Source organism: Pristiophorus japonicus, chromosome 9, assembly GCF_044704955.1.
Source record: "Pristiophorus japonicus isolate sPriJap1 chromosome 9, sPriJap1.hap1, whole genome shotgun sequence".
Classification (NCBI taxonomy): Eukaryota; Metazoa; Chordata; class Chondrichthyes; family Pristiophoridae; genus Pristiophorus; species Pristiophorus japonicus.
This window is the reverse complement of record NC_091985.1, coordinates 35,476,848-35,500,476: the sequence shown is the minus strand read 5'-3', so window position 1 is coordinate 35,500,476 and position 23,629 is coordinate 35,476,848. Positions and strand designations below refer to the sequence as shown.

Sequence of the window (23,629 nt, the reverse complement as noted above, 5' to 3'; positions counted from 1 at the left end):
ACCAGATCTAAGATCACTTGCTCCCTTGTAGGTTCTGTAACATACTGTTCTAAGAAACAATCCCGTATGCATTCTATGAATTCCTCCTCCAGGCTACCCCGTGCGATTTGATTTGACCAATCGATATGTAGGTTAAAATCCCCCATGATTACTGCCGTTCCTTTTTCACATGCCTCCATTATTCCCTTGATTATTGTCCACCCCACCGTGAAGTTATTATTTGGGGGCCTATAAACTATGCCCACCAGTGACTTTTTCCCTTTACTATCTCTAATCTCCACCCACAGTGATTCAACATTTTGTTCATTAGAGCCAATATCATCTTTCACAACTGCCCTGATATCATCCTTTATTAACAGAGCTACCCCACCTCCTTTCCCTTCTTGTCTATCTTTCCGAATTGTCAGATACCCCTGTATGTTTAATTCCCAGTCTTGGCCACCCTGCAACCACGTTTCTGTAATGGCCACCAAATCATACCCATTTGTAATGATTTGTGCCGTCAACTCATTTAATTTATTTTGAATGCTGCGTGCGTTTAGGTAGAGTGTTTTAATACTAGTTTTTAACCCATGATTTTTAGTTTTGACCCCTCCTGCAGCCCCTTTATATTCATACATAATGTCCCTTCCTATCACCTTGTGGTTTACACTTACCCAAGTGCTACTCTGCTCTGTTGCCTCCTGCCTTTTGTATTCATTCTTGGGGTCCTGTTCATCTGCGCTCTCACCCACTCTAACTAGCTCAGAGCCCTCTCCTGGGTTCCGAATATTCCTCGCATTGAGGCACAGAGCTTTCAGGCTTGCCTTTTTATTACACTTTGACCCTTTAGAATTTTGCTGTACAGTGGCTTTTTGTTTTTTGCCTTGGGTTTCTCTGCCCTCCACTTTTACTCATCTCCTTTCTGTCTTTTGTTTCTGTCTCCATTTTGTTTCCCTCTGTCTCCCTGCATTCGTTCCCATCCCCCTGCCATATTAGTTTAACTTCTCCCCAACAGCACTAGCAAACACTCCCCCTAGGACATTGGTTCCGGTCCTGCCTAGGTGCAGACCGTCCGGTTTGTACTGGTCCCACCTCCCCCAGAACCGGTTCCAATGCCCCAGGAATTTGAATCCCTCCTTGCTGCACCACTGCTCAAGCCACGTATTCATCCGCGCTATCCTGCAATTCCTACTCCGACTAGCACGTGGCACTCGTAGCAATCCTGAGATTACTACTTTTGAGGTCCTACTTTTTAATTTAGCTCCTAGCTCCTTAAATTCGTCTCGTATTGACGTCATGGCGCACGAGCGAGCGCGACGGTTATGCGGCAGCGCGCCGCCCACAGGCCATCAGTTGCACATCAGTCACCACACGGGCGAGGGTCCAGGGGCAGCACAGGCCAGCCCACACTGCGATATGTGTGCGCGGCACTAGGATCCGTGCAGCAGAGCAGGTCTCTAGTCGTCCTGGTTAGCCCTTGCCACTGGGTAAAGGCCGAGCTCTGTCAAGCCCGGGCGGTGACTGATGTGCAACAGTCACCACACTTTAAAAACAAATCCAAGCACAGGCATTTTGCACCCCTTAAATTGGAGTTCAGGACTAGAAAATCGGGTCCTTCATTGAAACATCTGTGAACTCATGTGGAAGCAAGTCATCCTCCTTCGAAGGGCCGCCTATGATGGATGATGATGATAAATGCAAGTCTTTCTGTCTGATCGCAGCAGCAATCCTCGCTCGGCCTTTGGGCGGCGCGCTGCCGCATAACCGTCGCGCTCGCTCGTGCGCCATGACGTCAACATTTGAACCACTACTAAGATGGCGGCGGCGGCTTCTTCACCGCGGAGAGTTTGGCGTCAATGTGCCAGCACGGGATTTCACGCCGCCGATCTCGCGATGAGTTTGGCGCCCTCTGTGTGTCCCGGATCTTTGCCTCGGTGTGGGAAGTGGCGATTGCCATGGGCAAACATTAAGCGGTCGGTGTGTGATCCTCGGACGTGACAGGATGTTGATCGCCCGGGTCACGCGCATTGCTCGCGCGACGTGTTGCAGGGATTTTGGGACAAGGGTAAGGATCGTTAAAAGGTCGGCGGCTCCCGGTGGGCGGGAGCGAGCCTGATCCCAGCGTGGCTGAAGCGTCTTAAAGGGGCACAGCCGCAGAGCGTCCAACTAATGGTTGTAAAAATAAATTACATTCTATGCAATTACCTTACTCAGTTTGCTGGTGTATTTTTCACCAATTAGAATGAATAATCCGCCTAAAGCTTCCAGTAGCTCCCCAATCCCGTCTCCAGCTTTTGGCAGAGGGTTAAACCTTCACGCTCACAGGTTGGATGATCTGCAAATGTGTACTCTTGAATTACCAGACACACACGCATAGGAACAGAAGTAGACCATTCAGCCCCTCGAGCCTGTCCCGCCATTCAGTTAGATCATGGCTAATCTGCGATCTAACTCCACATACCCCCGCCTTTGGCCCATAGCCCTTAATAAGAACACAAGAAATAGGAGCAGGAGTAGGCCTTACGGCCCCTCTAGCCTGCTCCGCCATTTAATACAATCATGGCTGATCTGATCATGGACTCTGGTCCACTTCCCTGCCCTCTCCCCATAACCCCTTATCGTTTAAGAAACTCTATTTCTGTCTTAAATTTATTCAATGTCCCACTTTCCACAGCTCTCTGAGGCAACGAATTCCACAGATTAACAACCCTCAGAGAAGAAATGTCTCCTCATCTCTGTTTTAAATGAGTGGCCCTTTATTCTAAGATCATGCCCTCTAGTTCTAGTCTCCCCCATCAGTGGAAACATCCTCTCTGCATCCAACCTGTCAAGCCCCCTCATAATATTAAACGTTTCGATAAGATTACCTCTCATTCTTCTGAATTCCAATAAGTGGAGGCCCAACCTACTCAACCTTTCCTCATAAGTCAACCCCCTCATCCCCAGAATCAACCTAGTAAACCTTCTCTGAACTGCCTCCAAAGCAAGTATATCCTTTTGTAAATATGGAAACCAAAACTGCATGTAGTATTCCAGGTGTGGCCTCACCAGTACCTTATATAGCTGTAGCAAGACTTCCCTGCTTTTATAATATCTTTGGTTAACAAAAAGCTATCAATTGATCTGCCATCAATTGCTGTTTGCGGAAGAGAATTCCAAACTTCTACCACCCTTTGCGTTTAGAAGTGTTTGCACACGCACAACTGTTGTAAGGGAGAATATCAGTGCATCTGTTATTTATTGGTCCAGAAATCGGAGTGATTAGCTGCACCAACAGTTTTGTGTCCTGCGCATGCACACCATGGACTCCGCCCCTTTATGTACATACGTGATCGATCCGGTTGTGTATGCGCCATACGATAAACGAGGAAGCCGGAAGTTGGGTCGAACCATGTTGCTGAGCCTGGAGCTGCTACTGGGGCTTTTGGGTTACCTATCGAAAATCAATGGCTATGCTAAAGGAGCCTCCAGGACTTTTGCCTAGAATATCGCTGTGATTATCCACATGAACATTTTTGCGGCCTTCTGAGAGAGAAGAAATTGGAGGTGGGAGATAGATTAGAGAGAGAGAGAGAGAGAGACTGGGGATAGTCAGTGAGAGAGAGTGGGGGACAGAAAAAGAGAGAGACTGGGGCAGAGAGAGAGCGGGAACTCGGAGAGGAGATCAGGAACCGTGGCGGTGGGGAGGGGGGAAGAACGTGATTCACTTCTAAACGGGAGATGGCTCACGTTCTTCCAACTCCACCCCCTTTACACCCACATCATGTTCTCCCTCTCCTCCCCCTACACCTGGTTGATTTCTTGGAAAGCTCGATGCGTGTGTGGCAAGTGACATCATTGGAGTGGACGAAATCCAGAAGTCTCGACGCTCTCTATTCACTTCATACCCAATAAATCTGTTAGCAATCCATGACCCACACAATGCCCCTTCTATGGCAGAGACGCCAGGAACTTGTTGGGGGGAGAAGGTCATGAGTCCTGGGGGGGGGGACTTGGGCAGGGGGAGAAGGTCAACAACCGGGGGGGGGGGGCGAGAGGGGGAGAAGGTCAGGGACTCGGGTGGGGGGGGACAAGGTCAGGCACTTAGGTGGGGGGAAATATAGAAACATAGAAAATAGGTGCAGGAGTAGGCCATTCGGCCCTTCGAGCCTGCACCGCTATTCAATAAGATCATGGCTGATCATTCCCTCTGTACCCCTTTCCTGCTTTCTCTCCATACCCCTTGATCCCCTTAGCCATAAGGGCCATATCTAACTCCCAATGGAGAATGTCAGAAACTTGGGGGGGGGGCATGGAAGAGAAGGTCAAAAACTTGGATTGGGGCGGGGGGGGTGGGGGCAGGAACCAGTTTGCGGGTGGGAGATGGTCTGAACCCGCGAGAGTGAGCCCTGTCTGTTCCAAGTGAGCTCTGTTCTGTCGGGAGTCAGGATGGCTCGAATTCCACTTTGCGAAGTCACTGCTGGGTGTGTTTTATCCTCCAAGAGGACTAATCAACAATCAGACCTTGTGATCAAGGGGACCCAATCAGAGCTTTAGATGTTACCAAAAAACGTGTACCCCAGAAATTGCATTCAGTGGCATAGCTATGGAGTACACCACGGAGCAGCGACAAGAGTACGAACCTACCTGACGACGGCCCTCCTTCGTGAACTTGCTCTCTGACGCTGCGTACTCGAGAGCAGCACAATGGCCCACGGATCCCAGGGGCACAGCCTGTGTGGAAGTTTACCTGGGATCACGTGGGTCTGGTGCTCCAATCAGTGGAAACGCCGAGTTTCCTCTTGACAGATATGTGGGAACCAGCATCAGGCTTTTATAGTTAATTGTTCAATAGGATACTGGTACACACAGGAATAAAGTTACAGTTTAGAGGTAAAATTCTGTTGCTAAAAGTCTGTCACTTCATTAATTGCAGTTACGTTCAGAGTGTCTGCTCAGGTTGTTGCCGGTTGTGACTGTGATGCTAGACTTGATTCTCTTGTCATGAATCACTTGGTATGACCTTTCAGCAACCAAGTCTTTTTTGGTTAGATTTACCCAGGCTGGGACTTAGTCTTTCCTGCCGAATTGGGACGTCCCTGGCCTGAACTCGGGTCCACCAGCTAACTTTGGAACTCATTTCAGGGCTTAAACAGGTAGAACACGGTCCTTTATGCAAGAGAGCCAAAGCCCCTGCCTCTGCCAGGCGTCAAGCTGTTGTTTGTTGTACTAAGGTGACAGGAGAAAGGAAGGTGCTTTTACACATAACGGGGAGGGAGACATACAAATTGATATTAGATTTTTTTCTTCACATTAATTAAATTGTAGTGTATTTATTCAAGATATCAAATTATATTACAGCCTGTCTAAAATGAAAAACACTTTTGACAAATTAAATTTTTTTTAAAAAAGCATTTTGGCTATTGCTGAACCAGCCTGGTTAAATGCAAACTCTTATTTATTTTCACCATTAACGTGGCTTAACCTGCTAAAGAACAGAAAGGTGGTTCCTTCCCCAGTGAAACAGACTCCTGCGCCTGCTTTCACTAACTGTAACATTTTCATCCGTAATTACTGGGCGGTTGGTGGGCAATTAGCCCAACTCTGCGCCAGCAATTGAATATTTCCCCGTTGGGGCTTGTCCATTCCAGTATAAGTAAATTTTTAACGATGTGATAGGCCTTAATTACTGCCAGACAACCACTATGGCACTGAAAATTAATTTTTACAATTCCTTCAGATTTTAATTATTGTTGGAGATTTAAAAAAAATGTAATTACATTTTTTAAATCTTTTTCTTTCTGTCTCTATTATATCTCAATCCAGTCTTTCTTTTCCTCTCTTCACTTTGTGTACGTGATTTGGCATTGAACTCTAACTTACACTTCCTGCTTCAGACTCTGCATTCCTCATTAAGAATTCTTCAATCTGATTGATTGAGGAGATACACAGTTACTTGCCTTGTTCACTCAGGTCCAAGATCCCCTGTAGAGGGCACTGCGCTGAAATGGATTTCTCAACACTGCAAAAGCTCATAGAAAGTCTGGGCGAGTGTAAGTGCAATGAACGGCTGGAGCCGTTCGTTTGCCGCTGACTGCAAAATCCGGACCAATATCTCCATATGTGCCTTGGTGTTAATTTTTGTTTGATAACGCTCCTCTGAAGCGCGTCGGGATGTTTTACTACACTAAAGGTGATATATAAATGTAAGTTATTGTATGCATTGCAGATTACAGGGGAAGAAAATGTCATGCATTAACTACAATTTGGAAATAGCTTTAGTCCACTATACTGTTTCTTCCACTACAACAGTTGCTGTACAGATTTGAAAAGTTTTTGGGAGATGGGTCAAGGGCATCTATATTTCAACATTATTTCTTATTATTCCTAATTGAAAACTAGTTGATATCTGGTTGTTATCCATGGACAGATTTTATAAATAAGTTTGTATCTCACACTACTTTGTATCCCACTCTCATTTTGTTCTGTTTGTCTTCCACTCTGTCTTCCCTCTTTTCTCACACAAACTATCTCTCATTGCCTCTATCTTTTTTGACATTCTCTCATTATTTTTCTTCCTCTAATTAAAACAGGTAATGCTCTTTTATCAATAAATCTGTATGACTTCACTGTGATCCAGTTACAATATTTATGCGAACAATTGTTAGTATTGAATTAAATACTTTTTGGCAGGAAGACTTGCATTTATAAGAACATAAAAATTAGGAGCAGGAGTAGGCCATATGGCCCCTCGAGCCTGCTCCGCCATTCAATAAGATCATGGCAGATCTTCGCCCTCAACTCCACTTTCCCACCTGATCCTTTGATTCCCTTAGAGTCTAAAAATCTATCTATCTCAGCCTTGAATATACTCAGCAACTCAGCATCCACAGCTCTCTGGGGTAAAGAATTCCAAAGATTCACAACCTGCTGAGTGAAGAAATTCCTCCTCATCTCAGTCTTAAATGGCCGACTTATTCTGAGACCATGCCCCCTAGTTCTAGACTCTCCAGCCAGGGGAAACAACTTCTCAGCATCTACACTGTCAGTCACCTTCTGAATCATGTATGATTCAATGAGATCATCTAAACTCCAGAGAGTATAGGCCCAATTTACTCAAGCTCTCCTCATAGGACAATCCTCTCATTCCAGGAATCAGTCTAGTGAACCTTTTTTGCACTGCCTTTAAGGCCAACTCAGCCACCACAGACACAATCCACGTCCGGGCTGGGGTCAAGCAGGGCTGCGTCATTGCGCCAATCCTCTTCTCAATCTTCCTCGCTGCAATGCTCCATCTCACACTAAACAAGCTCCCCGTTGGAGTGGAACCAGTGGGAACCTGTTCAATCTTCGTCGCCCCAGGCTAGATCCAAGACCGTTCCCAACCACTGTCGTCAAACTACAGTATGCGGACGACGCTAGCGTGTGCGCACGTTCAGAGACTGAACTCCAAGCCATCATCAACATCTTCACTGAGGCGTACGAAAGCATAGGCCTTACACTAAACATCCGTAAGACAAAGGTCCTCCACCAACCTAACCCCGCCACACAGCACTGTCCCCCCGGTCATCAAAATCCACTGCTGACCTTGGACAACGTGAACCACTTTCCATACCTCGGGAGCCTACTATCAGCAAGGGCAAACATCGACAACGAGGTCCAACAGCGTCTCCTGTGCACCAGCGCCGCCTTCAATCGCCTGAGGAAAAGATTGTTCGAAGATCAAGCCCTCAAATCTGGCATCAAGCTTATGATCTACAGGGCTGTAGTGATACCCGCCCTCCTGTATGGCTCAGAGATGTGGACCATATACAGTAGACATCTCAAATTGCTGGAGAAATAACACCAACGATATCTCCGCAAGATCCTGCAAATTCCCTGGGAGGATAGATGCACCAATGTCAGTGTTCTTGATCAGGCCAACATCCCTAGCATCGAAGTACTGACCACACTCGACCAGCTCCGTTGTTTGCATGCCCAACACAAGACTCCCAAAGCAAGCGCTCTACTTGGAACTCCTACACGGCAGGTGATCCCCAGGTGGGCAGAGGAAATGTTTCAAGGACACCCTCAAAGCCTCCTTGATAAAGTGCAACATCCCCAACGACACCTGGGAGTCCCTGGCCAAAGACCGCCCTAAGTGGAGGAAGAGCATCCGGGAGGGCACTGAGCACCCCGAGTCTCGTCGTCGAGAGCATGCAGAAAACAAGCGCAGGCAGTGGAAGGAGTGTGCGGCAAACCAGACCCACTTCCCACCCTTTCCTTCAGCGACTGTCTGTCCCACCTGTGACAAAGACTGTAATTCCCGTATTGGACTGTAATTCCCGTATTGGACTGTACAGTCACCTGAGAACTCATTTTTAGAGTGGAAGCAAGTCTTCCTCGATTTCAAGGGACTGCCTATGATGATGAAGGCAAGTATATCCTTCCTCAGATAAGACCAAAACTGCACAGTAATCCAGGTTTGGTCTCACCAAAGCCCTGTACAATTGAGCAAGACTTTCTTACTCTTGTACTCGAACCACCATGCAGTAAAGGCAAACATGCCATACAGCGCCTTTCACAACCTCTGGGCGTCCCAAAACACTTTACAGCCAAATAAGTACTTTTGAAATGCGGTCACTGTTGTAATGTAGGAAACACGGCAGCCAATTTGCACGCACAATGCCACAAACAACAATGTGATAATGACCAGATAATTTGTTTTACTGATGTTGGTTAAGGGATAAATATTATCTGGACACTGGGAAGAGCTCCCCTGCTGTTCTTCAAAATAGTGTCATGGGATCTTTTACGTTCACCTGAGAGAGCAGACAGGACCTCAATTTAACGTCTCATCCGAAAGACAGCACCTCCGACAGTACAGCACTCCCTCAGTACTGCATTGGAGTGTCAGCCTAGATTTTGTGCTCAAGTCTCTGGAGTGGGACATGAACCCACAACCTTCTGACTGAGGTGAGTATGCTACCAGTGAGCCACAACTAACAGATATCCTCACACATGCATTAATATTACTTTACCAGATTCCTTTCCTGGATATTTAACCTGTCATGTTGGGAGGAAAAAGTCCTGAGGCGCCGGATAAGATCTGTGCTTGCCCAAGCACAATTGACTGTCTAGACCACTGAGATCTTGCATATCACTTGTCACCTGTCAGACCTACTGACTGTTCTCCATAGACTATACAACTTATAATTAATATAAATATATTCTGAATTGTGCTTTTCATTTGACATTTTAAATGATCACAACCATTAATCAGTCTCTCTCTCCCTCTAATCAAACACCCTTATCAAGTTGTTACTGTATCTCAGATGCCCCATGCTTGATGTAATATGCTGCCGTTGTGCCATAAATGAAAGGACATTGGACAGTGAGAAAAATAATTCCCAACCAGTTATATCTAATAATACTGCTTTCAGAGATCTAAAAATTGATTGGAGATAGGGTTCTTTCCAGACTTTCTGATAAATATGATACTCTAGTGTTAGTTGTATACATATCTTAACAAAATGCAACTGTTGAAAACTTGCTTTAGAAAAATGAATGAAATCAGACCTCTTTCAGGTCGATCATTGTTTATCTCATGTCCTATAAGCCAATCAACTCACTCAATAGCAACACAACTTTTTTTCATCAAATAGATAAATACAGAGTTATGTAGAATGGGCTTAAACTCTCTGGTGTTTAGAAGAATGAGAGATGATCTCATTGAAACATACAAGATTCTGAAGGGGATTGACAGGGTAAATGTTGAGAGGTTGTTTCCCCTGGCTGCAGTGTCTAGAACTAGGGGGCACTGTCTCAGGATAAGGAGTAGGCCATTTAAGACAGAGATGAGGAGGAATTTCTTCACTCAGAGGGTTGGAATTCTCTACACCAGAGGGCTGGGGATGTGGAATTTCTGAATATATTGAAGGCTGAGATAGATTTTTAGAGTCATGGGAAATAAAGGGATCTGGAGATCGGGCAGGAAAGTGGAGTTGAGGTCCATGATCGGTCTCCAACTCTGAGGAAGGACGTTCTTGCTATTGAGGGAGTGCAGCAAAGGTTTACCAGACTGATTCCCGGGATGGCAGGACTGACATATGAGGAGAGACTGGATCGACTGGGTCTGTATTCACTGGAGTTTAGAAGGATGAGAGGGGATCTCATCGAAACATAAAATTCTGTCGGGACTGGACAGGTTAGATGCAGGAAGAATGTTCCCGATGTTGGGGAAGTCCAGAACCGGGGGACACAGTCTAAGGATAAGGGGTAAGCCATTTAGGACCGAGATGAGGAAAAACTTCTTCACTCCGAGAATTGTTAACCTGTGGAATTCCCTACCGCAGAGAGTTGTTGATGCCAGTTCATTGGATATATTCAAGAGGGAGTTAGATATGGCCCTTACGGCTAAAGGGGTATGGAGAGAAAGCAGGAAAGGGGTACTAAGGTGAATGATCAGCCATGATCTTATTGAATGGTGGTGCAGGCTCGAAGGGCCGAATGGCCTACTCCTGCACCTATTTTCTATGTTTCTATGATCTTGTTGAATAGCGGAGCTGGCTCAAGAGGCCGTATGGCCTACTCCTGCTCCTATTATGTTCTCAGTGGGACAATATTTTAGTGTGCTGCCATTGCTTTAATTAAAGGTGTGTTTTGTTCCTCTTGAAATAGTTTGTGTCAACTCTATCTGGAGGAAGTGAGTTGCCAACCAATCTCCATCTCGAAGCAAACTTAATTGAAATTAAAAAAAAAGGTATGCTATTCAGTATTGTTTTGGTTAATGAAGCACTTTATCAAAGGCCAGGGTGACTCTCCCTACCTCCCTCCCCTCAGTTTGTCGGCATAGTCTAACTTCGGTTCTGTGCTTTTATTCAGTTGGCAAGAAGATTGGAAATGGGTGGGTTGGACGTGCATCCATCTATCCTATCAGTTTGGTACAATGAATTATCTCATTGCTTCCTTTGTGGTAATCCTCTGCTAAAGAAACTAGATTCTATTCTGCCGCAAGTTAATAACAGCCTGTAGTTTTGAACAGATTATCATCGGGCGATTATCATTACTTGCTGGTACTAATGGCCTCAGCATCTAAAAATTACTTTTTGCTGTCTACAATTTAAATTGTAGCAGTTGTTTTAGACTAAGCAATAAGGCTGTGAATACAGTTATCACCAATAGCTTACAGTTTATGTAGAAAAAAATCAGGCTTATTGAAAGCAAAAGGTGATGGACAAGTTATTTTACATTCTAATACTAAGAGACCAATAAAGTTGACTACTTGAAGAGGAAAACTAACCAAAACCAGCACCCTGCCTATAGTTCTAGGTGATTCTGATTTCAGTAACTCAATGGTCGATCATTTGCTGCAGCCAAAATTGGAAGGGCCATAGTAGGCTTTATTTACTTGAATGCATTGCATTCAGTCTGAGATAGTGTGTTTTTTATAGACTCTTAGCAACATAATCTTCTCACGACAGTTTTAATTGCTAACATTGATCTCACTTGTCTTGAATACAATGTGTGTGTTTTATTACGTCAGCATTCATACTCTGGTTAATATATTTCAGGACCATCCCCAATTGAATCTGGGCTGCCTGTTTTGAGAAAGTGTGAGATAGCAGTTCCTTCACATCTGAAGCCGAAACAGGCCTGGCTAGAGTCTCTGCAGGGGTATGATGATGACAAGCTAGGCATCGTTGATTTGCATCCTGATGTCTTTGCAGTACCTCCAAGGTAATATGTTCACTACATTTCAAGATTGCAACAAAACTGAAATATCATCTAATTTGTTTATTTAAGATTGTCTTCATGTTGTTCCACCATCTTTCCTGACTACCTTAAAGGAAAACACTAAATGTCATTGTATTAGTTTGGCACTATAAATGTAGTGTGTTCTTGGAGTTCAGAAGCTGCATTTTATAACCAGTGTGTTTCCCTATGGTATTCGATTATGTGCATAGTTATACAAATAAATGTAAGAACAAGTGGAGACCAAGTTTACTGAATATAGGACTCCCAAAACAATTAGAACATTGAAAATGTATTTTTTCTAATGTAACACTGTTGATTAGTCCCTGTCCACAGATATAACAATAATCTAACCAGTGGGTCTCCTGTAACATTGCTCATGGTGAATTTAGAGGATCTACTGTTTTATGCTATTTAAGGTACAATATATTATCGGGATCAATGATTTATGGCAATTAAATAATTGAAATTGTATTCTTATTACAAGTATTAAGCACTTTTGCTTTGATACTCCCAAGACCATGGATTTTTCAATGTGGGGCCAGATGGAAGGGGTCGAGCAGTAGGGTTGAGTCATGGGGTAAGCGACTGCAGGGTGGTAAACAGCCACCTTGGGAAGGGGAAAAGGGGCTCAGTAGTGAGCGAAGTAGCAAGGGACCATTGGGCAACAGGCTTGATTTTAATAGATCGAAGGTGGTGGCACTGTGGCGCGCAGTGTCACAGCCTGAAGAGGGAGGCAGGATTCATTAGTAGCTAAGTATAATACATGGTAAGTTTAAGTATGATGGTTAAATATGACAGAAATCTGTGGCGGGAAGTAAGTGCACCCTACACACAAGAATTTTTATGTATCATCTGCTGATCTCTCATGGCATTGCTCATGGTGAGTTGAAGGATATGCTGTTTCTTCATCCCCTTAGTAGATTTTGTAGCATTCAAAGGCAAATTCAAAGGCTGCTTAAAATTACTGAGGTTAAAAATAAACAGGTTTGCTAAGACGCTTCAAGTTAATACCTTCTATTTGTTTAATATAATCACTTAATGCATACGGTTCCCTGTGATAGAACTCATTACAGGGTTTAGCTGGTCAGAGGGAATCTGATAAGGAAGAAGAGATTTTTTTCCCCATTTTTTCTCGGGATGTTGGTGGCGATGGCAAGGCATTTATTGCCCATCCCTAGTTGCCCTTGAGAAGGTGGTGGTGGACCTTCTTGAACTACCGCAGTTCGTGTGGTGAATGTGATGCTGTTAGGTACGGAGTTTCAGGATTCTGACCCAACGACAATGAAGAAATGGCGATATATGTCCCACTTAGGATGATGTGTGTCTTGGGGAACTTGCAAAAGTGCTGCTGCTCCCATGCACCTGCTATCCCTGTCCCTTCTTGGTGGTCGCAGGTTTGGAACGTGCTGCCAAAAAAGCTGTACATCTTGTAGATAGAATACATTTGTAGGCACGGTATGTTGGGGTGAATGTTTAGGCTAGTTGATGAGGTACTGATCAAGTAGCCTGCTTTGTCCTTGGGTGCCAAAAAATGGACCAAGCTTTTGTTGTAATTGTCAGCTGTATGAAAAGTAGCGCCTACGCATGTAATTCTTAGAGCAATTGTTGCACTTCTTATTTACGGTAACATACTTTATTATTTGAACTAATGTTGACCAATATGATGTGCTTATGGTTGTTGCTACTTAAGAAAACAAATGCCAAGGATTCACTTTGTTCATTTTTAAACAGAATTGATATACTACATGAAGTTGCAATATGGCAGAAAAACTTTAAAAGAATAGTAAGTATTTTTTCTTCTGCTTGTTTAGAATGCAGTCTGTTCAGGTCACAACTAATCTCATTTTCAAGGTCATACAGATCTAGGAACAGGAGTAGGCTATTTAGCCCCTTGAGCCTGTCCATTATTTAATTAGATCATGGTTGATCAGTACCTTTAACGCCATTTACTACTTTTGCACTGCATCCCTTGATACTCTTGCCTAAAAAAAAATCTATTGCTCTGTCTTGAAAATTTCAATTGATCCAGCATCCACAACCTTTTGAGGGAAGAGTGTTCCAGATTTCCACTACTCTGGAGGAAATAAGTTTCTTTAAAGGACTAGAATTTCCACTCTTTATTTCCACCGATTTTCTCGGCAGTACTGCTCATTTTTGGCGGAAAACCACCCGGCGAAAATTTCCACTCCATTTCAGAGTTCCGTCACTGGTTTCGAAATACCGCTAGGGAGCGGACCGCGGTGTGCACCGTTTAAAAAAAACACGTTACTGCCCAATTTTGGACTCAGTGGTGACCTGTAGCTAAGATTGAAAAAAAATGCCCTAGAAAATCAGCTGGAGCTGGGCGATAGGTAAGTAGCCCTGCAAAAAAACGAAAGTTAGTGTTTTTTTATAATTATTTTAAAATTATTTTACAGCGATTAAGTTTAAAAAGGGTCCCGAGAATGTTTTTTGGAAAAAATATTTTGTGTGTTTCCCCCCTCCCCCCCACCCCCCACCCCCCACCCCCCCCCCCCCCAGGCCCAACCCACAGCCTCGGTCTAAATTTGAGTAATTACTGCCCAATTTGATTAAGAATCGGCCAATTTGCCCAGGATCACGTTTTCTGCTGGGAATCTGCGTATAAGACCCATTTTTTTCTTGCCGGGCGGTATTTTTTCCTTTCTTTGTGCAATTTTTCGACGCCGTTAATTTAAGGATCTTGCCGATCATTTGGGCGGCAATCCGGTGTTTTAAACACTTTGATTCTAAACTCAGGGAATGTAAGCTAAGTTTAAACAAACCGTTCTCATAATTTAACACTAATGTAGATCAGTACTGAAAAAATACTCGGGGTGGGAGGGGGGGAAAAATCAGGTTTAATTCAGTTTTTTTGTGAAATTTGTAGAGCCATGCTAAGGTAAAGACTCGAGCTGAAGTGCGTGGTGGAGGTAGGAAGCCATGGCGACAGAAAGGAAGTGGCAGGGCACGCCATGGCAGCATCCGGTCACCAATATGGAGAGGAGGTAATCATCTATTGTTTAAAATATGCATAATCGTTTCAATAATTCTGTTAATTTAATTTTTTATTCACAGTGACTTTTGGGGAAGATTTTTGCTGTTTCTCAATACAAATTTGCAATTGTTATAAAGTAAGCACTTAGTCACTAACAGTCGAATTTCCTCTTTCACTCCCCCTCCCAATTGTTCTTCCACACAAAGCACACATTTTAATCTGCAGGTGTTTTATTTGCATTGTTTGTTTTCACGGCGTGGCCTTGGACAACGTAGACCATTTCCCATACCTCAGGAGACTCTTAGCAATAAGAACAGACATTGACGACGAGATTCAACACAGCCTCCAGTACACCAGTGCAGCCTTCGGCCGCCTGAGGAAAAGTGTTTTCCCAGGCCCTCAAAACTGCCACCAAGCTCTGGCTATAGGGCTGTAGTAATACCCAACCTCGTGTTTGGCTCAGATACATGGATCATGTACAGTAGTCACCTCAAGTCACTGGAGAAATACCACCAACGATGTCTCCGCAAGATCCTACAAATCCTCTGGGAGGACAGGCTCACCAACATTAGCGTCCTCGACCAGGCCAACATCCCCAGCATTGAAGCACTGATCACACTTGATCAGCTCTGCTGAGCAGGCCACATTATCTGCATGCCAGATACGAGACTCTCAAAACAAGCGGTCTACTCGGACCTCCTTCACGGCAAACGAGCCCAAGGTGGGCAGAGGAAACGTTACAAGGACACCCTCAAAGCCTCCCTGATAAATTGCAACATCCCCACTGGGAGTCCCTAGCCAAAGACCACCCTAAGTGGAAGTGCATCCGGGAGGGCGTCGAGTACCTCGAGTCTCATCGCCGAGAGTATGCAGAAATCAAGCACAAGCAGCGGAAAGAGCGTGCGGCAAACCTGTCCCACCCACCCTTTCCCTCAACAACTATCTGTCCCACCTGTGACAGGGACTGTGGTTCTTATATTGAACTGTTCAGCCACGTAAGGACTCATTTTAAGAGTGGAAGCAAGTCTTCCTCGATTCCGAGGGATGCCTATGATGATTGTTTTCACAGATCTCAATTTTTTTGTATTCCAGAAGCCAGGACAATATTGTCCCTAGACTATTGCCCTGACTGACCACATTCCTAGCAATAGCTGCATTCCTTTTAGTCTTCTCCAATAATATGTATCAACTATCTAATAAATTGTTAGAGGAACTATTATTTTTATGGATTAGACAAAGCCTAGCTTGAAATTTTAAATAACTCTAAGTTAAAGCAGAATCATAGACATTTAAAACATAGGTGGTGGCATTTGGCTTTTTGCAGAGCAATCCAGTACAAATCCCACTGCTCTGCTCTCCTCATTCCCATGTATCTTCCTCTGCTTTAAATGTTTATTCACTCTTTTCTTAAAAAGCTACAATAGTCTTTTTTGAAATCTTTGGAAATGTAAACAGTGCTCACAGAAAATATATATAGGTGCAGCGTTGAAAATCCGGAGTCCAGACTCCGGGACGATCGGTGGCGGGGTCGTCCGGAATCCATAAAATGTTCCGGAATTCGGACCCGCTGCCGGCCCGCACACCTCCTTGGCGGGGTCCGCCCGTCCGAACACCACCTTGACGGTCCGAGTATTTCCGGATTCGTGATGTCAGCAAGACGTTCCGAAGTCCAGAAATACCCGGAATGGCCTCGGTCCCGAGAGTTCCAAATTCTCTGCTGTATCTGTACATTAAAATGAGTGCTTCTTGCAACATTATACAATAAGGCCATGTGCAGAAAATGTAAACAATTATTGTAGTACGGAACAGTGGATCAGTTCCTATGGAACTCTGGATCAGTTCCAATGGACTGGAGGGTAGCTAATTTAACACCACTTTTTAAAAAGGGAGGGAGAGAGAAAGCGGGTAATTATAGACCAGTTAGCCTGACATTAGTAGTGGGGAAAATGTTGGAATCAATTATTAAGGATGAAATAGCAGCGCATTTGGAAAGCAGTGACAGGACCTGTCCAAGTTGGCATAGATTTATGAAGAGGAAATCATGCTTGACAAATCTTCTGGAATTTTTTGAGGATGTAACTAGTAGAGTGGACAAGGGAGAAGCAGTGGATGTGGTGTATTTGGACTTTCAAAAGGCTTTTGACAAGGTCCCACACAAGAGATTGGTGTGCAAAATCAAAGCACATTGTATTGGGGGTAATATACTGATGTGAATAGAGAACTGGTTGGCAGACAGGAAGCAGAGAGTCAGGATAAACAGGTCCTTTTCAGAATGGCAGGCAGTGACTGGTGGAGTGCCGCAGGGCTCAGTGCTGGGACCCCAGCTCTTTACAATATACATCAATGATTTGGATGAAGGAATGGAGTGTAATATCTTCAAGTTTGCAGATGACACTAAACTGGGTGGCGGTGTGAGCTGTGAGGGGGATGCTAGGAGTCTGGACAGGTTAGGTGAGTGGGCAAATGCATGGCAGATGCAGTATAATGTTGATAAATGTGAGGTTATCCACTTTGGGAGCAAAAACGCGAAGACAGAATATTATCTGAATGGCGGCAGATTAGGAAAAGGGGAGATGCAACGAGACCTGGGTGTCACGGTTCATCAGTCATTGAAAGTTGGCATACAGGTACAGCAGGCAGTGAAGAAGGCAAATGGTATGTTGGCCTTCATAGCTAGGGGATTTGAGTATAGGAGCAGGGAAGTCTTACTGCAGTTGTACAGGGCCTTGGTAAGGCCTCACCTGGAATATTGTGTTCAGTTTTGGTCTCCTAATCTGAGGAAGGACATTCTTGCTGTTGAGGGAGTGCAGCGAAGGTTCACCAGACTGATTCCCGGGATGGCAGGACTGACATATGAGGAGAGACTGGATCAACTGGGCCTTTATACATTGGAGTTTAGAAGGATGAGAGGGGATCTCATAGAAACATAAAAGATTCTGACAGGACTGGACAGGTTAGATGCGGGTGGAATGTTCCCGATGTTGGGGAAATCCAGAACCAGGGGACACAGTCTTAGGATAAGAAGAAACTTCTTCACTCAGAGAATTGTTAACCTGTGGAATTCCCTGCTCCAGAGAGTTGTTGATGCCAGTTCATTGGATATATTCAAGAGGGAGTTAGATATGGCCCTCATGGCTAAGGGGATCAAGGGGTCTGGAGAGAAAGCAGGAAGGGAGGTACTGAGGGAATGATCAGCCATGATCTTATTGAATGGTGGTGCAGGCTCGAAGGGCCAAATGGCCTACTCCTGCACCTATTTTCTATGTTTCTATGAGGAAAGGTTTCCACTGTTTGCTATTTATCGTAAAATAATTGGTGCAAGCCAGTTTGAAGAGAACACCAAAATATGAGCTGGGCAAAGATCTGGACGAAAAAAAGTTATCAAGCATTAAAGAAATTGTTTTGTTTCATAGGTGGTGTTGCCCATGGTCCTCGAGGGCCAACTAGTTATTATTATATGTTGCCCATGAAAGTTCGTGTAATGGGTCTGAAAGTGGCTCTCACTATGAAGTTTGCTCAGGTAAGGACTAGTGGTTGCTCTTTGTAACCCTGATTGATGTAAATTTTATAAGTTTTATTCCCCTATTTGGTGTCTCCAAACCTCAATTTTCTTTTAAGTTGTGACCACTAGGTAGCATATCTAGCCATGGCAATTTTATTCATAATTACCAGCTGTACAGCACCTAACAAACCTCTTCTGTCACTGCTAAGGTTTCTGGGTTAATCAAGGCAGCAGCATAATCCAAAGGTAGCTGAACATAAATTACAGCTATGCATCTATTTCTTTAGTTTTTAAACCAGTGACTTTCTGCAGTTATGCATTAAGAAAAATTGAGACTATTTCTAATGCAAAACTAATCCCTGCCCACACACTGTTATGTCATGTCCGCTGAGGAAAGCAGCCCACTATGCTCGCGATTAGAATGAACAAAGATTTACGGTGTGAATCACCTTTATTCTAACCACATACAACATTTTATTCATTTAATTATCATATGGGAGCTACTAAGTAAAGTGACTTTCAATAGTGAAGCTTTGTCAGTTCTTAACTCCACCACCACAGGTGGGTTGAAGTGACATCTGTCACTATCTGCCTAGTCTCAGTGTAAATATATCTCTCGTTGACTGAGTTATGCTGATGGTTGTAGTGGAGAAATCTGCAAATTAGGTTGTTCTCCAGTTTTTCTCCAAACCATGCCAGATAGTTGAATTATAAAAATGAAGGCAATTATTTGCCAGCGAAACTACACCTTTTAATACAAAGCAAAATTTGTCAGAATATTTAATCACTTTACTCACCTACTACTGATTTTTTTTATTCCACACCCTAACTGGCACTTACTGGCAGTAACTTCTGATGGCTGTATTTTTAGGATTACCTTCACATTATCGATTCCCTGGAGATGCCCAGCCCAGATCCTCAATACCTTCTTGACTTGGCACAGTATAGACACTGGGGAGATTCTGTCCTTATTGTAGATGTGTAAGTATTTGTTCTTTTGTACTACTATGATGTAATATGTGAACTTCCTATAAGCATAGGGTTAACTGAATATAACTTGAGAGAAAATTAGTGCAAGTTCTTTAATTTCCACTATTGAAGAAAGATAATGTAGATGCAATATTGCCTTTACTGGCTATACATTAATAAATGTGCCATTTAATGATTGATTCTTTCATTGTACAGTTGTCACTAGCATTTGATCATGTTTTACCCTTATTCTGGGGAATTGAGTTCAACTGCTGGTCAATTAGTCATCACAGGAAAATTTGAATTTGAATACTATTGAATAAAAATCAAAACTTAGTCTACCAAAGGAAAGTCAGTTGAAATGCATTTTATTTGAATCACTCGGTTCAGAGTATAGAGGGTATCGTAGTGTAAAAGTTTTGGTAGTGTAGTAGGTACTGGATGAGCTACCATAAGATCATCAGTTCAAATCTTACCATGGCAAGTTGTGAAATTGAATTAAATAAATCTGCTCATAAGTGGTTGAAAAAGACCATGAAAGTTGATAGATTGTCATAAGAACCCAAATGGTGCACTAATCTTTCAGGAAGGAGTACCGTCCACCTGTGCACAACCCTCTGAAGAGATTTGGCATGACATTCAGTTGTCCAACGCTATCAGGGCAGCTAGCGATCGGCAATAAATGCGGTCTTGCAATTAGTGTCCACATCCAGAGAATAAATACAAACAAACGTGTTTTCTATTAAATTCGTTTTTACTTTAAGGCATGGCACTATGACAATTCATACGCAATCTTTACTGTGGCCATCTCTTTCTGTTTGAAATTCCTTAAATGGGAATGTTCAACCTGGCAGGAGCTACCCAAACACATTATCTACCCTACTACACAAGACACCCATTTAAAAGGAAACTAGCCATGGTAAACCAAAAAGTAGAAAAGGAACTCAAACATTTCCAGGGATTCTGCAAAATGTGGACTTATTCAGAATTGAATGAATTATTCAAAAAGTGTCATAAGCAGTGTTTTTCCATTACTTTTTAATTGGAGTAAATTTGGCTTTCAGTGGAGCTTAAAATGTTCCTGCAATACCCTAACATTAATATCTTGCATTGCAGTTCAACTAAAACATGCAACCAGCAAAATTTGCAATATGCTGCATGTAACTTTTTTTTGGGGGGTGTGGTGGCTCTGGATCAGCTCTTGGGTAGATTCAGAGTTGCAGCTGCAGTAAGAATGAATGGTGCTGCTCTGAGATGTTGACAGCTTTCCCCCTCAGTGACATCAACAAAGTAAGGAAAGGAAGCAGATTTATTATTTTAAAATAATTATTTTCATGATTAAAAAAAAGTGGGCATTGGGCCAGTACTTTCAACAAAAAAATGTTACCTTATAGACTTTCCCTTTTGAGTTCAACAGTTGGGTAACATGAAAAGAATGCTTGTTTTTTGGTGCAATTAATGACCTAAAAATCTCTGAAATCCTAAGTTTTAGTAGTTTATTCCAGTAGTTTTATAAGCAAGCTGTTGAGGAGAAAAACAGGTTATTTTTCCAAGAAATATCAACTGAAATTTGTTTTACTGTGGCAAGATACTTTAAATTAGATGGAACAATTACTTTAAAAGTTTCTGTATGTATTATGAAATTGATTCACTTACTGTTCATTCCTTTAGTAATGAAGACATGCCAGAAAATATTTTAGAGGCAACAAAATATTCTAAAACTGTAACGGTGATGCCTGTTATAGGTAAGATTTTGTTTCTTTTGCTTAACTTATTGCTTGGTCCAAAATAAATCTAAGGAACATTTCAAAATATCTAACAATTCATATCAAATAGCCCATATCCATTTGTCATTGTGGTGTAACCTTTAACATGCAATATACATTCGCCCAGTGGCTCAGCAGGTAAATCCATGCCTTGACATGATTCGAAGCTTTACAGAACAGGAAGGTTCTCTAGGTTCAATGGGCTAGATTTTCTCCCAAAAGTTTTGTCGGCGCACTGACCTCAAGCACGCCGACTTTGCGCACTGGAAATGGCACCGGCAAAAACCCACCCCATCCTGGCCGCTGCATGCAGTCCCCTGAGTCCTGGCGTGGCGTCGATGTTGAAGTGGAGGGAGGAGCCAAACGCCCGCGCCGAAAACACTGCCAGCACCTTCGCGCATGCGCAGTGGTGCCGGCCCCGTCGTGCGCGCATGCGCAATAGACAGAGATAGAAAGAAAACTTGGCTCCAGCAGCTGCAACTTCTCTCCCCTATCCCAGGCCCGCTGCCTTTCCCAGGCCGACCTTCTCTGGTGACTCGGCGGGCTCTCTTCTTTTCTTTCCCCCCCCTCCCCCCACCGCGCTTAAACGCGCTGCAGCTCCAGCAGCTGCAACTTCTCCGGTGTGTTTTCCCTGCCCTATCCCAGGCCGAATGGCCTCACACACAGGCTGACCGGCTGCCTTTCCTGGCAGACTTTAAAGATAAGGTAGGATTTACTTTTTTTTTTTTAAATTGTATTTGGTTTGAGCTTTTCCTTAATGTTTGCTGCTTGTATGTTGAGGTCCTCCAGTTCCTTTCCCTCCCCTATCCCTGCTCTAATGTCTGTTGAATGTGCGCTGCTTTTTCTTAACTACCCGCAAGGTTTTTCAGAGCTGGCCACATACGCTGACCTAAGTGCATCTGGAGTACGTTTTTGCTGGCCAAAGTGGCATAAATGGCCAAAACTGACCTAAGTGTGTGGGAACGCCCCCTTTTGGAAAAAAAAAATCATATCTAACTGACTTACTCTGGAGCAACTTTTTGGGGGAAAATGGCATTTTCTAACTTACGCCAGAAAAAACAACTTGCTCCAAAAAAATTGATGCAAGTCATAGCCAAAATTGGGCCCATCTCAATATCTCTGCTGCAGAAGCGCAATTGGCTTCTGTGTCTCTGGGCTAGGGAGAGGGAAAACAAAATCAGCCAGGGATTCTGATTCTTAATCATTAACCTCTAATGGAAAGTGTCTGTAGATTTTGGATGAGGACAGGATAAAGTTGGACTGTGATGTCTTTTTCCAGGTTAACTAATGACGAATGGTCATCTGGGTGAGATATTAGTGCTGCCAATGCCCATGGCACTCTACAAGAAGAATCAATGCTTTCAGAATAGGGTGGGGCGAGCAAAATAACACAAAACATCAGCAACTGTTTTCTTCTCTCACAGTATAATATCGAAACCCCCTTTATATTCCTTCATTAAGTGGATTGCAACTGTTGTACATTGTTTCCAGAGAGTAGCACTTAGGTCAATATGTTAGAATAGGGAATTTATTTTCATGTTTCAGTAACCGTACCAATTCAAAAATGAATAGTGTTTCTACATTACAACAGTGACTACACTTGGAAAAAGTACTTAATTGGTTGTAAAGCGCTTTGCGACATCAACTGGGCGTGAAAGGTGCTATATAAATGCAAGAATGCCGAGTCATATAGACCAGGTCGGAATCCCTGAATTACAATTGGCTCCAGCAATCCTGCTGCTATTGCATGAGAACAGGATTGGGTTAAGCTGTGATGCCCCTGCTATTAGGTATCCTGCCTATACTGACTGTGAATAACGATCATGGGAGAGGTTCATGGAGGGTGACTACTGCCCAAGGAAGTGTAATCTGGCAAGTAGTCAGTGCCTTGAGGTGAGAAAATAAAGTTAAGAAAAGCACTCATCTTATCTGTAAAAACTTGTTGGCTATCAAGCCTGCAGGTAATCTAGTAATGCTATTCTACTTCTAATTATTGACTTAGCAGCTGTTAGCTGGTTTGCTGAGCTGCAATTGAATTGCTTTTTGAAGCAATTAAGAGGAATACTTTAAGGAAATGTCTATTTTTCACTAATCTTGTCAATGGTTTTCATTTTATCAGTAAAATCCATGGTCTCTGCTGAACACTACACTGGCCCCCTCACCCAAGACTGGTTGGGCCGAATGGCCTGTTTCTGTGCTATACATCCTGTGTAACATTGGGTGAGGAAAAGAGGGGTAAAAAGTCCTCATGTTAGGGAAAGTGAGAATCTTGGTGATGATTTTCTTGTCTCTGCTGAACCTATAGAACATTCTTTAACATTCCTTACATTAAACATCCATAAGACAAAGGTCCTCCACTAACCTGACCCCGCCACACAGCACTGCCCCCCGGTCATCAAAATCCATGGTATGGCCTTGGACAACATGGACCACTTTCCATATCTTGGGAAGCTACCATCAGCAAGGGCAGACAGGCAACTAGGTCCAACACCGCCTGCAGTGTGCCAGCGCAGCCTTCAGTCGCCCGAGGAAGAGAGTGGTCGGAGACCAGCCCCTCAAATCTGGCACCAAGCTTATGGTCTACTGGGCTGTAGTGATACCCACCCTCCTGTATGGCTCAGACATGGACCATGTACAGTAGACACCTCAAATCGCTGGAGAAATACCACCAACGATGTCTCCGTAAGATCCTGCAAATCC

The 23,629-nt window shown here is 43.6% G+C and overlaps 1 protein-coding gene across 1 annotated transcript in view; it reads left to right on the top strand.

Moving 5' to 3' along the window:
• Window positions 1–1,856: 1,856 nt before the first annotated feature.
• Window positions 1,857–23,629, top strand: part of mrpl4 (mitochondrial ribosomal protein L4) — a 26,895-nt gene continuing 5,122 nt past the window's right edge. Inside the window, exons 1-8 of the mRNA XM_070889269.1 lie at window positions 1,857–2,047; window positions 10,621–10,702; window positions 11,514–11,679; window positions 13,429–13,480; window positions 14,585–14,702; window positions 18,106–18,212; window positions 19,066–19,175; window positions 20,835–20,908. Coding sequence (XP_070745370.1) covers window positions 1,985–2,047; window positions 10,621–10,702; window positions 11,514–11,679; window positions 13,429–13,480; window positions 14,585–14,702; window positions 18,106–18,212; window positions 19,066–19,175; window positions 20,835–20,908 — 772 coding nt within the window. The 5' untranslated portion in view covers window positions 1,857–1,984. The remainder of the gene's footprint in view (window positions 2,048–10,620; window positions 10,703–11,513; window positions 11,680–13,428; window positions 13,481–14,584; window positions 14,703–18,105; window positions 18,213–19,065; window positions 19,176–20,834; window positions 20,909–23,629) is intronic.